Source organism: Sander vitreus, chromosome 19, assembly GCF_031162955.1.
Source record: "Sander vitreus isolate 19-12246 chromosome 19, sanVit1, whole genome shotgun sequence".
Classification (NCBI taxonomy): domain Eukaryota; kingdom Metazoa; phylum Chordata; class Actinopteri; order Perciformes; family Percidae; genus Sander; species Sander vitreus.
The window spans coordinates 13,400,407-13,413,821 of NC_135873.1; the positions used below are offsets into that span (position 1 = coordinate 13,400,407).

The 13,415-nt window shown below is 41.3% G+C and overlaps 1 protein-coding gene across 1 annotated transcript in view; it reads right to left on the minus strand.

Annotated features, from left to right (window-relative positions):
- dnah2 (dynein, axonemal, heavy chain 2) overlaps positions 1–12,732 on the minus strand; it is an 80,626-nt gene extending 67,894 nt beyond the window's left edge. The window contains 21 exon segments of the mRNA XM_078276366.1: positions 335–491; positions 807–1,007; positions 1,416–1,608; positions 1,853–1,997; positions 3,372–3,560; positions 4,049–4,178; positions 5,490–5,599; positions 5,963–6,119; positions 6,559–6,705; positions 7,011–7,225; positions 7,442–7,624; positions 7,940–8,069; positions 8,643–8,848; positions 9,278–9,365; positions 9,757–9,914; positions 10,124–10,315; positions 10,559–10,797; positions 11,142–11,252; positions 11,742–11,970; positions 12,325–12,489; positions 12,646–12,732. Coding sequence (XP_078132492.1) covers positions 335–491; positions 807–1,007; positions 1,416–1,608; positions 1,853–1,997; positions 3,372–3,560; positions 4,049–4,178; positions 5,490–5,599; positions 5,963–6,119; positions 6,559–6,705; positions 7,011–7,225; positions 7,442–7,624; positions 7,940–8,069; positions 8,643–8,848; positions 9,278–9,365; positions 9,757–9,914; positions 10,124–10,315; positions 10,559–10,797; positions 11,142–11,252; positions 11,742–11,970; positions 12,325–12,489; positions 12,646–12,732 — 3,432 coding nt within the window.
- Positions 12,733–13,415: the final 683 nt, after the last annotated feature.

Consider the following 13,415-nt stretch of genomic DNA (forward strand, 5'->3'; position numbering starts at 1 on the left):
CTTGATTACATGAGATGTAATGGCAATTTGAGTTTAGAAACTGTTTATGTCCTGTCTCTCTGTGAGCAAACTGACTATTTCTCTTTCTGCATACCTGCACAATTATTGTAACTTGTAGCACAAGATATGACAAGTATTTTACTTTACAACAGAAATAGTAGGCATGTTTTTTTACTAACTGAATGTTTGGGAGAGAAACCTGAGAGACAATACAGGGTGCAAACACAACAGTAAATAGACATATACAGTCACAGTATGTGTATATATATATATATTCCTGTATCGTGTTCACTGTATATGTGTATATTTGTTTATTAATGAGCAAGGTGCTTACAGCCTGTTCCACTGGGACTTCATATTTGTCCAGGATGGCAAACTGTTCATGGATAAGAGGAATCTGAGCCTCTGTCTTGGCCAAATCTCCCTGGAGAGTCACCAAGAGCTTCAGGCTCTCACTAAGCTCTGCCAGTGTCTGAGGGTGTTGTCTCAGCCTAAACACACATACAAACAAACACACCACTTTTAGCACACTAAATATTTCAAATGTTTACAGCATTAAAATCTCCTCCCTTTCCTTTCTCATCTCTTCCTCCCTTCATTTTCATCTTCTCATATGTTAAATCAATAAAGTTTTTTTTAGGGCACCCCAGCCGCTTAGGGATTTCAAGATGTCTACCACGAACTGCAACGTCCTTGGTTCAAGTCCGGCCGTGGACCTTTGTTAGATCTCTTTGCCTGTCATTTCTCTGTCTGTAATAAATACATAAAAAATGTCCAAAATAAAGTCTTTTCACTTGACTCCTTACCTGTTGGCATTATCTTGCAGGGAGGCATGAAGTTCTTTAAGGCGGGTGCTAGCCATGTGGCTGAGCAGCTGAGTGAACTTGGTTTGCCACTCACTGCAGAGCTGCGCCAAGGAGGACTTGAGTGGTGAACAGTCCAGCATGACAAACCGGATGTTAAACACTGTCTCTTCCTGTTGAACACTGGAGGCCTTTTCTGTGTACCTGTGGTTCAACAATGGACAGGACACAGAAATGCAGAAGAGGGAGATTAATGCATCTGCACACTTCTTTATGGTAAACAACAACTTTTAAAGAATGTCTTACCACAAAATAAAAGAAAAGTTTACTTGGGGAATGGAAACAAATAAAAAACAGACACAATTAGAATATAGGTCTGTAGAATGTGTATTTTAAACAGAATCAGCCGCAAGGAACTACAATTTACTTGCAAGGGGATTGTTAAAAGTTGGTAGTTTCCCCATAGCGTACATTGGCTGTAGTCTGCTTTAATTCATGCCACTTATAATGTACTCCAATGCTTTTGCAGAAAAAAATAAACGCTTCATAGAAAGTTCCTAAACAAGTTAATTGAAGAATGATATTTAGAAATTAGTTTTTATTGCACCATGCCTGTGTATGTCTGCATCAAAAGTAGTGACTGGTGGGTTTAGTCTCCGGTAACGTTGTATAAAGGAGTCCTGGTTGTTCTCCCAGATATCCCTGTATTTGTCCCAGGTCTTCAGATAGGCCTGCAGGTGGCTTTCATTGGCTGTCATCCCTGTAGAAATTGCAGCCTGAATTTTCCTTATCTCCTCGTCTTGCTCTGAAAGAACAAAGAGGACAAGGGTGAAAACACGGACAGGAAAGACATGGTCGCATATACAACAGTTTAGTAATCCCTGTCCGAAATTCTGTAATTTCCAAGGATTTTATATACACTTTATCAGGTCTACATTTGCTCATCACCCAGTAAAAACAATTAACAATACTATTTCTTGGGAAATGTAGATTCTCTGAGGAAAACTTTGCTTAGAATGAAAGATGATGTTTAAAAAAACAGATCTAACCTATGTTGATGTATATGGGGTTACCCTGTGACCGTCTGCAGGAGAGAATTTCAGGCAGTCGTTTAAATTCTGAAATGGTTTTGATGAGCTGAGGCATAATGTTCACAATCTGAGCAAGCTTTCCAAGCGTCGGTGAGAACTCGACCTGTCAAAACAAACAAACACAACAGACACACAACACACACACACACACACAGAGAACATATCCACACATCAAATCACGTACACATGATGATCAGCAAATAAATACAACAAAAGCACACCATGACAGAAGTGCAACCCCACACACACACACACACACACACACACACACACACACACACACACACTTTTATTCAAGATATCAAATCACCAGCCAATCAATTGTGAACTGAACTGAACTGTTGTCAGGCCAATTTAAATACTGCGCCTGTGTGTTGGTAAGTGTGCACCAAAACACAAGTCATACCATAAACACGCAGCAGAGGCTTACACTAAGTGCACAGTGAAGACCATTCTTCAGAGTGTGGCATGTGTACCTGTGTGTGTTTGAGTTTATTATCACAGTCACAGGTTGTAATTTGTCCTAATGCTTGATTGCTGCATGTGGGCATATGTGTTTTATACTGTTTGATCAGGAGAGGACAGCTACTGTATTCTCCCAGTATGGGCGTTGTCCTGTCTGCATGGGAATTTCAGTTTGACCCACATGCAGTAGCAGCACTTAGCTGGGTTTCCACAGGCAGCGTTTTTCAACTGTAACTCTGCTGTCTCAGTCACGAGCAGCGGATTTCAGGCGGAGTTGTGTCACCACAACATGATGCCGATGGTGGACACGTTTTGCAGACAATGAGTTGTTGGTGTTGAAATAAATTCTATCATTTTATATTTGGCCTAAAACAACAGTTTGGTACGTTTTATACTCCATTCACACACTTTGCTGCTTAAAACGTTGTGTTTAGTTTAGTTCAAATAACGTTATATTACTAGCAACAAGCTAGTTGTCATTGCTACAATGCTAGCTACTACTACTAAAACAAATATACTGTATATAAAAACCCACCAGGAGTCTGCCTGGACAACCTTTTGCCAAGCTAGCTGTTAACATCTCTGTAGTCATACAGAGACGTATCATAAAGTAGGCTATAGGAAAAATCACTATCTTTTGCAACTCTGAGTCAACTTTGGGAGAGCGGTGAACATCCGGGGACTTCTCCCAATCAAACTGCCAACTAGGCAGCGCTGATCATATAGGAATCATGATTCGCCTCCAATGTTTTCAGAAACAATCTGCGGCTATGATTAATTGTTTTCCTTATGTCAATAGAATCACTAGGAGAAGGCAGAAGAACTGTCACATGTAGTAATGTCAGGATATCGTAACAGTTTCAGCAAATATGACAAAAATATTTTTTTTTTAATAAAATTTACCAACTGAACATTTAAACTAGCAGCACAATGATACATATTCTAACATATATGAACATACTTTATACTTAGTATCACATGACCCAATTGGATTAAGAGGGGTTGATTGTACCTTTGGTGTGGTTTGGGGAGTTGTCTGCCGTAGTGCTACCAGGACTTTGAACAACGGATTAGGTGATGTCTTGCTGTCTCCATTGATGGCCCTGGATAGCCTCTTCATGGAGCGCTTGATGTTGTTTCTTAGAGCTTCCTCTACCATGTGGTCCACTTTCTCTGTGTAGGTCACCCAGTGCTCCTGGACCTTAAAAACCATGGTAAAAATGTACACAAATTACATGTAGGCTGCATCTATTATCAAGTTAAAAATGCAAAAGGCTTAATAAATCTGGCTCTCAATAAGAAAAAGAGAACCTACCTAATAGATACAGCTGTTGATTACAATGTTTGTTTTATGTTTTTGCAAGCAGTAGGTCCTTGAGTGAGTTTTATTCCAGACATTTTCAATTCAATTGAATTCATTTTACCTTTTTGTTTTTTTTACTAGTTTAACTACAAGTTGAATAATGTATGTGGGTCATTTTATCCAGCATTTTTGTACTGCTTTAAACTTCATCTCTAGAAAAAGAGCTGAACTACTGGCCATTTAACAGTTGGAAGTGAAAAATCTGTCTAAACCTAGCATACTTACAGTATATCACATCACTTAAGCAGAAAAGAATAATCTTATAAAAGTGCAGGAACATTTCTGATGGAATGCTACCAATACTGAATGAGAAACAAAGCACAGACCTCAGATCCATCATTAGAGAAGGTGTTATGGATGCGGGTCATAATATCAGCAATTCTCTGGTGTGCTGAGTGCAGTATTTGGAGCTGGCTCTGCTGATGACTCTTCTGGTCATCCTCAAACTCCAGGTTCCTAAGCATTACAACAGGAGAAACACCCATGATGCAACCAACAAAGGAAACAAATATGCATTACTTGGAACCAAGATATAATTAAGAAGCAACCCATGTGCATTGCATTAGACAATGTCAAGAAGTGGAGATGCTTCCTCAGTGAGCTCTCAGCAATGTGGTAAGACTGGCCTGTTAAAATATTTGTTGGTTTTGTTGGTGTTTTCTAGGGATATGTTATCCCAGAGGACTCCGGAGGCAGTTGCAAGGTACCGAAGGGCCCGAAGGGCTGCAGCCTCTGCCGTGAAAGAGGCAAAGCAGCGGGTATGGGAGAAGTTCAGAGAAGACATGGAGAAGGACTTTCGGTCGGCACCAAGGTGCTTCTGAAAAACCGTTCGCCACCTCAGGAGGGGGAAGCGGGGAACCATCCAAGCTGTGTACAGTAAGGATGGGACACTGTTGACCTCAACTGAGGAGGTAATAGGGCGGTGGAAGGAGCACTTTGAGGAACTCCTAAATCCAGCTAATACGCCCTCTATGTCAGAGGCAGAGCTGGAGGATGATGGGGGATTGTCGTTAATTTCCCTGGTGGAAGTCTCTGAGGTAGTTAAACAACTCCACAGTGGCAAAGCCACAGGGATTGATGAGATCTGTCCAGAAATGCTGAAAGCTCTGGGAGTGGAGGGGCTGTCTTGGTTGACACGCCTCTTCAACATTGCGTGGAAGTCTGGGACAGTGCCTAAGGATTGGCAGACAGGGGTGGTGGTTCCCCTTTTACAATTACAGGGGTATCACACTTCTCAGCATCCCTAGTAAAGTCTACTCCAAGGTGCTGGAAAGGAGGGTTCGGCCGATAGTCGAACCTCGGGTTGAAAAGGAACAATACGGATTCTGTCCTGGTCGTGGAACAACGGACCAGATCTTTACTCTCGCAAGGATCCTGGAAGGAGCCTGGGAGTATGCCCACCCGGTCTACATGTGTTTTGTGGATGGTTTTCTAGACAATAACCTCTACATCTGAACTGAGGGAATAGAGATTTCAAAGAACGAAAGCATAGACAAAATGTGAACATGTCATGAGTACAAGAATAAATGAAGAAGAATACAGTGATATGGTGGTGTTATGTTTAAATCTATTGAAAAACAACTTTACCCACTGTTTATGAATATGCATTTTAAATACATATACTTAATATAAAATGTCTGAACCACGTCATAAGAAGTGACTTAAAACATGATACAAAATATCTGCAAACTTAATATTCTTTATTTTGTGTTTTTACTGCATAAGGAATCACATGCAATGAGGAAGTAATCATATATGTGTTGTTACCTGTACACAGTCTTCCCATCCAGTCTAACCAGCAATGTTTCACTGATTTGGCGACAGAGGTTGGAAATGTTTAGATTAGATACTTTGTATCCATCAACTATCAACTGGAGCTGGAGTGTAATGAGAGAAGAGGAGAGCACTCAGTGACTGTAGTCCAATGTGGTTTACTTACTGAACCAAGAATAGGTTCCAGATCTGTTGAAGATGCTTTTAGTTACTTTTCTCCTGTTCTCTGGAACATAATACCTGATGATCTAAGAAAACTGTGTCCATGTTCAAAAACAAACTGAAAACAACTTTTCATTCAGGGGATTAAATCCATACTTTAATCCAAACTCTACATTCACCCACTTTTCTGCCACCCGTCTGAATCTCAAAAGACAGTGAGGAAAATAAAGGTTAATACTGTTACTGTTAACAAATACAAATGTACACCTGCCCATATCAGTAAGGGATGAACTTTGTGTTACAACCTTGTCAACATGCAGGAGACATTCACGGATGAAGACGTTAGAAGCTACTTTAGAAAACCACAGGAGCTTGGTCAACCCCGGCTGAATCTTCTTATCCATGAAACGAATTCGCTCCCGAAACAGATCAAACTCGTCAGGAGACAGCATTCCAATGATCCTTGTACATAAACACACACACGCATGCACACACGCGCACACACACACACACACACACACACACACACACACACACACACACACACACACACAGGTTGGAAGGGCATTAATTAAATATTAGTGAATTTGGTTTAGCCAATGAGTACTACTGGAATGGGCAAATTATCTACAATGACAGCGAACACTGTGTGAGTTTGGCAATGTGTGTGTTCATGTTTGTTTTCATTTCAAATACCCTGTGAAATCCTATATTACAAGCTTAGAAACAAAACTTCTAAAAGTTTTACAGACTTGGCTTCATGATAAAACACACATCAGTATTTATGGTAAGCAAATTATCTTCCAAAAAATTAATTCTGATGATATATGATATTACAAAATTGCTGTTCATTGTTTGTTTAGTCTCCTCATCTGTGCGTGCGTGCGTGCGTGTGTCAGACCTGTTGTAGTCCCTGATCAGCAGTAGTGCTCTCTCCCTCAGGCCTCTGAGGTCCTCCCTGTCCTGGTAAATGTCAGACACACACGAGGGGATCTCAAACTTTAGTCGATCCCAGTAGTGGATCTCAGAGAACAGGTTCAACAGGTGGCTGGACAAGAAAAAACATAAAAACACAACATAAATAATGAGCACATGTATGTGGACACATTCATTTATGTCTTCGTTGTTTAGTTTCTACATTAATATTTTGTGTAAGAGCATATCTCTTTATCCAACTGAGTGTATTCATTCCTCCTCTGTGAGCATGGATGCAAAGTTAACTTACTGTATTGGTATAGGTTTTTGTGTGTCACAAGTACACATAAAACAGTATGTAAGACACTGTTTGAATGTATAAATGTATAATTTAATGTGAATGCCTTGTGTCTTCTGTGTTCTGTTTGTGTCACCCACTTGTCAAAGTTGATGTCAAGCTTGGCGGTCTTGTCCTTGCAGCGCACCATGAGTGGCTGCTCCAGTCTCTTAAGGTACTGTCCATCCAGGTTCTGGATCCACTCACTGAAGTTCTTCCTCACCATCTCATCCAAAACCTGAATCATCTGGCCAAAGGTAGTAACTACCTGCTTGCGGGTGTATGACTCAGGCATGAAGTGGGCCTTCTGAAACACCTGGTGCGGAAGGAAAGGGGAGAAAAAAGGAGCTCTTAAAGGAGGGTTCAGTAAGACCATTATCTGTTTACCACATCTGGTTACAATCCAACCAAAGCAGAACCACAGTTCTTACTACACATCTTTACTTTGCACACTGCTTATGTGATGGCATTAAGTAACTGGTGTGTACCAGGACAAAAAGGAATAGATTACCGTGTAATCTAATGGACTTACCTCCATGGGTCTCTCTAAGCGATGTTTGAGGGCTCTCACCCAGTGGGCTTGGCCTGCTATCCGGGGCATATGGTCAGGAGAAGACCATGTCTTCTGGTTCAGGTCCTTGTTGGCCATTTTGAGCTCCTTGTTCAACATGTTGTACACTCCCTCCATCTTCTCTTCTATGGTGCGGTTAAAGGCCTGGGATGGATATTGAATGGAAGTGAATAAGTAGATGAATTATATGGGAGTAGAAGAATAAAACAAGACAGGTGCACGAAAGTGATAGAAGAGCCAGTTCTCTATAACCTTAGCAGAAGAAACTTTACTCTGGTGTGGGTTAGTCATAGCAAACTGCAGAGACCACAGGTATCCAACAATTAAACTTTATAGCTATATGAACTGTAAAGGTTAAATATGGGCGAGAGAATGTGTTTAATTCAGTAATGTATGTTTAATAAGTGGTGTAAAAGCAGGACTTGAATGTATGTATGTGGGTTTGTGTGCGTTTGACACCTCTCGAGTAGACATAGGCCTAAAAATGTCCAGAAGCCGAACTCCTTCCTCCACAGTGGTCACAGTCTTGAACACTGAATTGATCAGGTTCTGCATCTTCATTTGCAGTTCCTTTATCAATGTACGAAACCTGGGAGTACACACACACACGCACACAAACACAGAGAACATATCCACACATGAAATCACGTACACATGATGATCAGCAAATAAATACAACAAAAGCACACTATAACAGAAGTGCAACCACATACACACATACACACACACACACACACACACACACACACACACACACACACACACACACACACAAATTCCAAGTTCAACAGTAAAATCATTCTCAGGATGAGTCCTGGGCTCCATCATATCTCTCAATTCCTTCTGATCAGGACCAACCTCAGCCTCTCTCCCTCTGTTTCACCTCAGCTCATGTGATTGGTCATTAAGGGAGCTCTGCCCGACTGCACCTGCTGATTCTATATTCTTCCTCCTAATAATGAATGTATTCAGCCTCTCTTACCCCTTGCACCTATTTTCACCAGGCTGCACCTGATTTGCACCATATCCTTTGGTCGCAAAAAATGTGCCGGTCATGCCCATTTATGTTTGCGTCCAGAGGTTTTTCTTGCATTTGCGACATATACTTTCATACTATTATATTTAGTCTTAGTTTGAATGTGTTAAAGAGCAATAGACCTACTTGTTGAATTCATTGCACCATGTAGTGCTTTCAACATCAAGAATGCCCTTGTCAAGAGAGTGCAGGTTCTGTAGGCCACGGTGGAATTTGCCCTCTATCTCCAGGAGGAGGCGGGTGAATTCTGGTCCCTGACAACCGCTGAAGCATGGCAGAGCCCTCTGCTGGCCATCCTCCCAACGGGCAAACTGATACTGGCAGTCACATATCTGACACAAAGCAAGAGAAAATATGCAATGCATGCATTGATATTATATACCTCATTCCAACCCAGCATTTGTCATGACGCAACACTTTGTAATGGAGATAAAGAAACAATGACTGAATTGTTGTTTAACTGTTAAGGCAGTGAAAGCAAAGTGACATAACCTTGAAACCCACAAAGTAAGTAGCCTTAATAACTTTATAACTGATAAAGGAAGCAACTGTGACTGAATAAGAGCCATTTTAGAAGCAACTATAAGGACAGGATAGCACCATGTTGCATCAATTCCATTTGTAAACACTGCCTGATAATCACGTACATAATGTATTTAGTATTATTCTTTCAACAGCATGAATTTACAGAGTTGTAATGTGCAAAAGTGTTTCTGTACATGCGTTAATGTCTCTGCAGGTGTGAGTGAGTGAAAATTCACCTCAAGCAGCTCTCTGAACCTCTGAATGAAAACATCAACCAATACAAATATGCTGGTTTGGTCCAGGAGCCAGCCCGTTTGAGAATACCTGATGTAAAAACAGAGGGGGAATAAGAGAGAGACAAAGAAGAGGACAGAGAAAGGAGGAAGGGGTTGAGAATCAGAAATGAAGAGTCAGATAAGCACCTCAGTATTTTGTAACTAGGTCTACAGTGGTCACTAAATTGTAAAGTGTTCAAAACAAAAATGAGGTTGTTATAGTAGCAAACAGCCATCCATTCAGGCTGAGCCAACTTTACAACTTTGCCTAAACTCAATATCAAGTCAATTTTACACTAAACCCATATACTGTATATTCAATACCCAATACATTCACTTTTGATAATTTAAGACTTAAGACTTTTAAAATCCCCATGGCTACCCAGATGACGTGTTGTCATCTGGGTGTTGAGTCCCTACACAGGTGAGATTTCTCCTACTTGTGGTGAATCTGTGAGGCCTGCAGGTAAATTTCCTTCCAGGCCAGGCAGCACTGGATACAATCGCTGAGGTCTTGCTTACTGGATAACACATAGCCCTTAAAGATCCTGTCCAGAGAGATGCTTTGGAAGCACAGGTTGATGATCTCATTACTCATCTGAAAAACAACAGAAAACAAACACTTGTCATAAATTATAAGTATTTGGGAGACCAAGTTACAGACACTCATATTCACATTTACTATTAAGTGACCTAAGTAAACCGTAATGAAGTAACAGGGAGACAGAGCAAGGATAGCCTGGATGCCAGCCGAACTTAGCCCCGCCCAAACCTCCCAATTACTCTGATGCCGTAAAAAGCAGGTACCTTACGAAAGAGACCAGTGATCATCTCACTGGTGTTGTAGTGGGATGAGTTGACCCAGATGATGCGAATGAGACTGACAATGTGTCGCAGCTTAGGAGCAACTTGGCTAGGCTTGAGCTGGGCAAGCTCTTCACACGGCTCCTTCAGTATAGACAGGTAGGACAAGTTTGATTGGGCCTGCAGAAGGCAATCCTGGGCAGCACACACACACACAAAGGAAAGATGATATGAATTATTATTATTTATCTTTTTTATAATGCTTTAGTCATGGTAACAAAATATTTAATGTCAACATTTTCCAACTTTCTAGCTTGGAAGCTAGTATTGTTGCTACAGTAATGTTGCAATAATGAGCAGCACCAGTGAGTAGCACTCCAGTCTGTGAGTAAGTAAGAATTGATCAAGAGATGATTCTTGATTTGAGACTTTTAGTACCTGTATTCCCTTGGTCAGTTTGCTGAAGCGCTGTACATAGAGAGACTTGGAGAGCTGAAGGATGTTCTGGATGTGCCTGACTCCTGGCTTTTGCAGCTGCTGGCTGATGTTCAACAGCTTGGCAGAGTGACTCTGCCTGAAGGCTATCTCCTGCAGTGGGCCACAGTTGTCCCTCATCTTCATTATTTCTTTAGCATTCAGTAGCTCCTTGATCTGATCTGTCCAGTGGATCATAACAGCTAAAAACAGGAAGTACAAGTGCGTGGAAGAAAAGGGAAATAGAGGTAGGGAAAAATAAAGATCAGAAGAGTCAGAACAGGAAAAAAACAGGACGCATGGAGAAAAGAAGAGCAAGGGTTGGAATAATATGAAAACCACTAAGTATGGGGGCGCCCTGCTAGTTCACCTGGTTGAGTGTGCGCCCCATGTTCCAAGGCTCAGAATTGCAAAAGAGTTTCTGAGACAGAAAGCCGACGCTGCAGTTTTTATGGAGTTTTAAACAGAAACTTACCAAATGTCTCCCACCCAACTCACCACACTCACCCACCCAAACATACACATATATAGAGCTCCCCAGACTTACTCTCCATTCTTTGTACCAGCTTCTTGTCCTTGCTGGCCTCCTCAGGGCAGCGCTGTAGGCCTTCCATTGGGATGTAGAGAACGGTGTTGCCCACCTTCTTATACACATCATCTGTTGAAAAATAAAATATTACATAATAAATTTCAAGTTATGTTGGCCATCCTGTGAACACTGCCCCAGTTGACTTCAAATGTGTCTTGTACTTCTTACTGCATAGTGCAACCTGTATACCGGGGCTTATAAAAAAAAATACCTTTGTCCTCCATATACATACATATGCTGTAAACCCACCATTTGCAGTCCCGGAGGAGCTTCACCGTTACTAATCTCATTTGGCCAGACCTCTCTCCACAGTGCGGTGTCAGCGCTAGATTATGGTCTAGCTGCACCCATTATCATTATGTTATAGTGGAAAAACGCTCCGGCTTGTTTGTATTTCTTTAAAACAATCACAGTTGTTTTGGGCGGCGCTAAGTCCAGGATGCAGCGACAGTACCCTTGACAAAATATTGTCGGGAGGGAACTTGTTTCTGGGGAACATTTGCATGTGGGGAGGCGAGCCCAGTTAACTGTCTCTCTCTTTCCCTCTGAGGTACCCACCTGTGAGGTTTGCAAGGAAGCAGTGCATGTTGTTGACATAGATGTCCTTGATGCTCTTCTCCCTCCAGGCACTGAGGGCAACTGGGGGGGCATGCAAACAGGTCATGTCATGAAGCAGCCTCTGGGTGGGGTCGCCTCGCACTGTGCCAAACTGTATGGCCACCTCAAACGTCTCTGCTGTGATTATGGCTCCTGGCATGCGGCTAAAATAGGACAGCTGCTCTACCACCTGGCCCCATAAAATATTTTTGTTAGGTGTGGTGGTAAAGAGGAGAGATGAAAAATACAGGGAAGGAGCTTGATTGTAAACATACTGTAAAGGAGGAAACAAGAGCACTCCAGCTTTTCAAAAAAAGTAGACAATGATGCTTTTTAGGAATGTGAAAAAAGGCATTCAAACTGATTCAACCCATGGATGTATAATACAGTCAAACAGTGATGCTTTTTAGTAATGTAGCTAAATAAAGGCATTCAACCCATGAATGTATAAGCATTTCAAACACATCTCTCTGACAGCATAGTGTATATTAAACTATCTAATTAAAAGGTGAAAGATGAAAGTGGGGAGGAGAGTGTGCTTAACCGGTAAGGGCATTGAGTACTCCACTCGCAGCCTGGCGTAGGTGTCCATGTAGACCACTATGACTGAGATAGCTGTGTCCACAATAAATTGATCCAAAGCCCTCTCATTCTCCTCTGTCCACATCTCTCTGGTTACACCAGAAAGAGCCACACAACGGATAAACAACTTCCATGGAGAGAGATGAAAGGAGGGGTCCAAGGAAAAAAGAAGGGAGGGAAGAGTGAAAGGTACCGTTAGTTATTTAGCAGGTAAATATCTTTACACACCCAGAGATAGAAGAAAAATTAAAATTACATATTATAATCAATGACCCAGATTTACCAGACGAATGGTCTTATAGTATTCCTCATCCATTGCTGCCAAAGTTTGCATCTCAAAGCTTTCTTCTTTATGTCGTTACCGAAACATGTAACGTTAACTTTAGGCACAGAGACAAACACACAAGACATAACACGTTAACGTTACTAAAATGCAGTGACACACAGACACCAATTCATGATTTTAAACTTTAACATTTAACTGTCATTACTTATAAACTAACTTTATCTAAATTAGTATATCAACCTTTGTATACAGCTTGGGATATAGATTAATGGTATAACGTTACAACGTTGGAGGAAACGTAAATTTGCTCTTGGGTAATGTTACAGACTAGCTTAGCTAGCTAAAACAATGTAGCCAGCTAACTTTTAGCACCTAGCTAACGACAGGTTAACTCTACTGTCAACGTTACTGACCACCCCGAAGCCGTTAAGTTCTTACGAGCTAAAACTGCCAAAGTTCAATATTTACTCTATTTACTTGTAAAAAAAAAAATACATTTAAAAAAATGTTTCAAGTCATTTTTTACTATATCTAGCTAGTTACGTTACTTTTCTGGGACGTGTCCTTTACCATCCCTTCAGTCAAACCTGTGGTTTAGTGTGCATGTCTCCATAGAAACGTTTGGTTGCCTAGGTAACTGCGGAGTGGGGTTGGGCCAGAGCCGTTGGGCTGTCCTTGTTCGCCATCCAGTGGCAGAAGATTTTTTTTTTTTACCATTACTGTACATTTTAGAAAACAAATGCAACACTCCTCTCACACTACCGAAC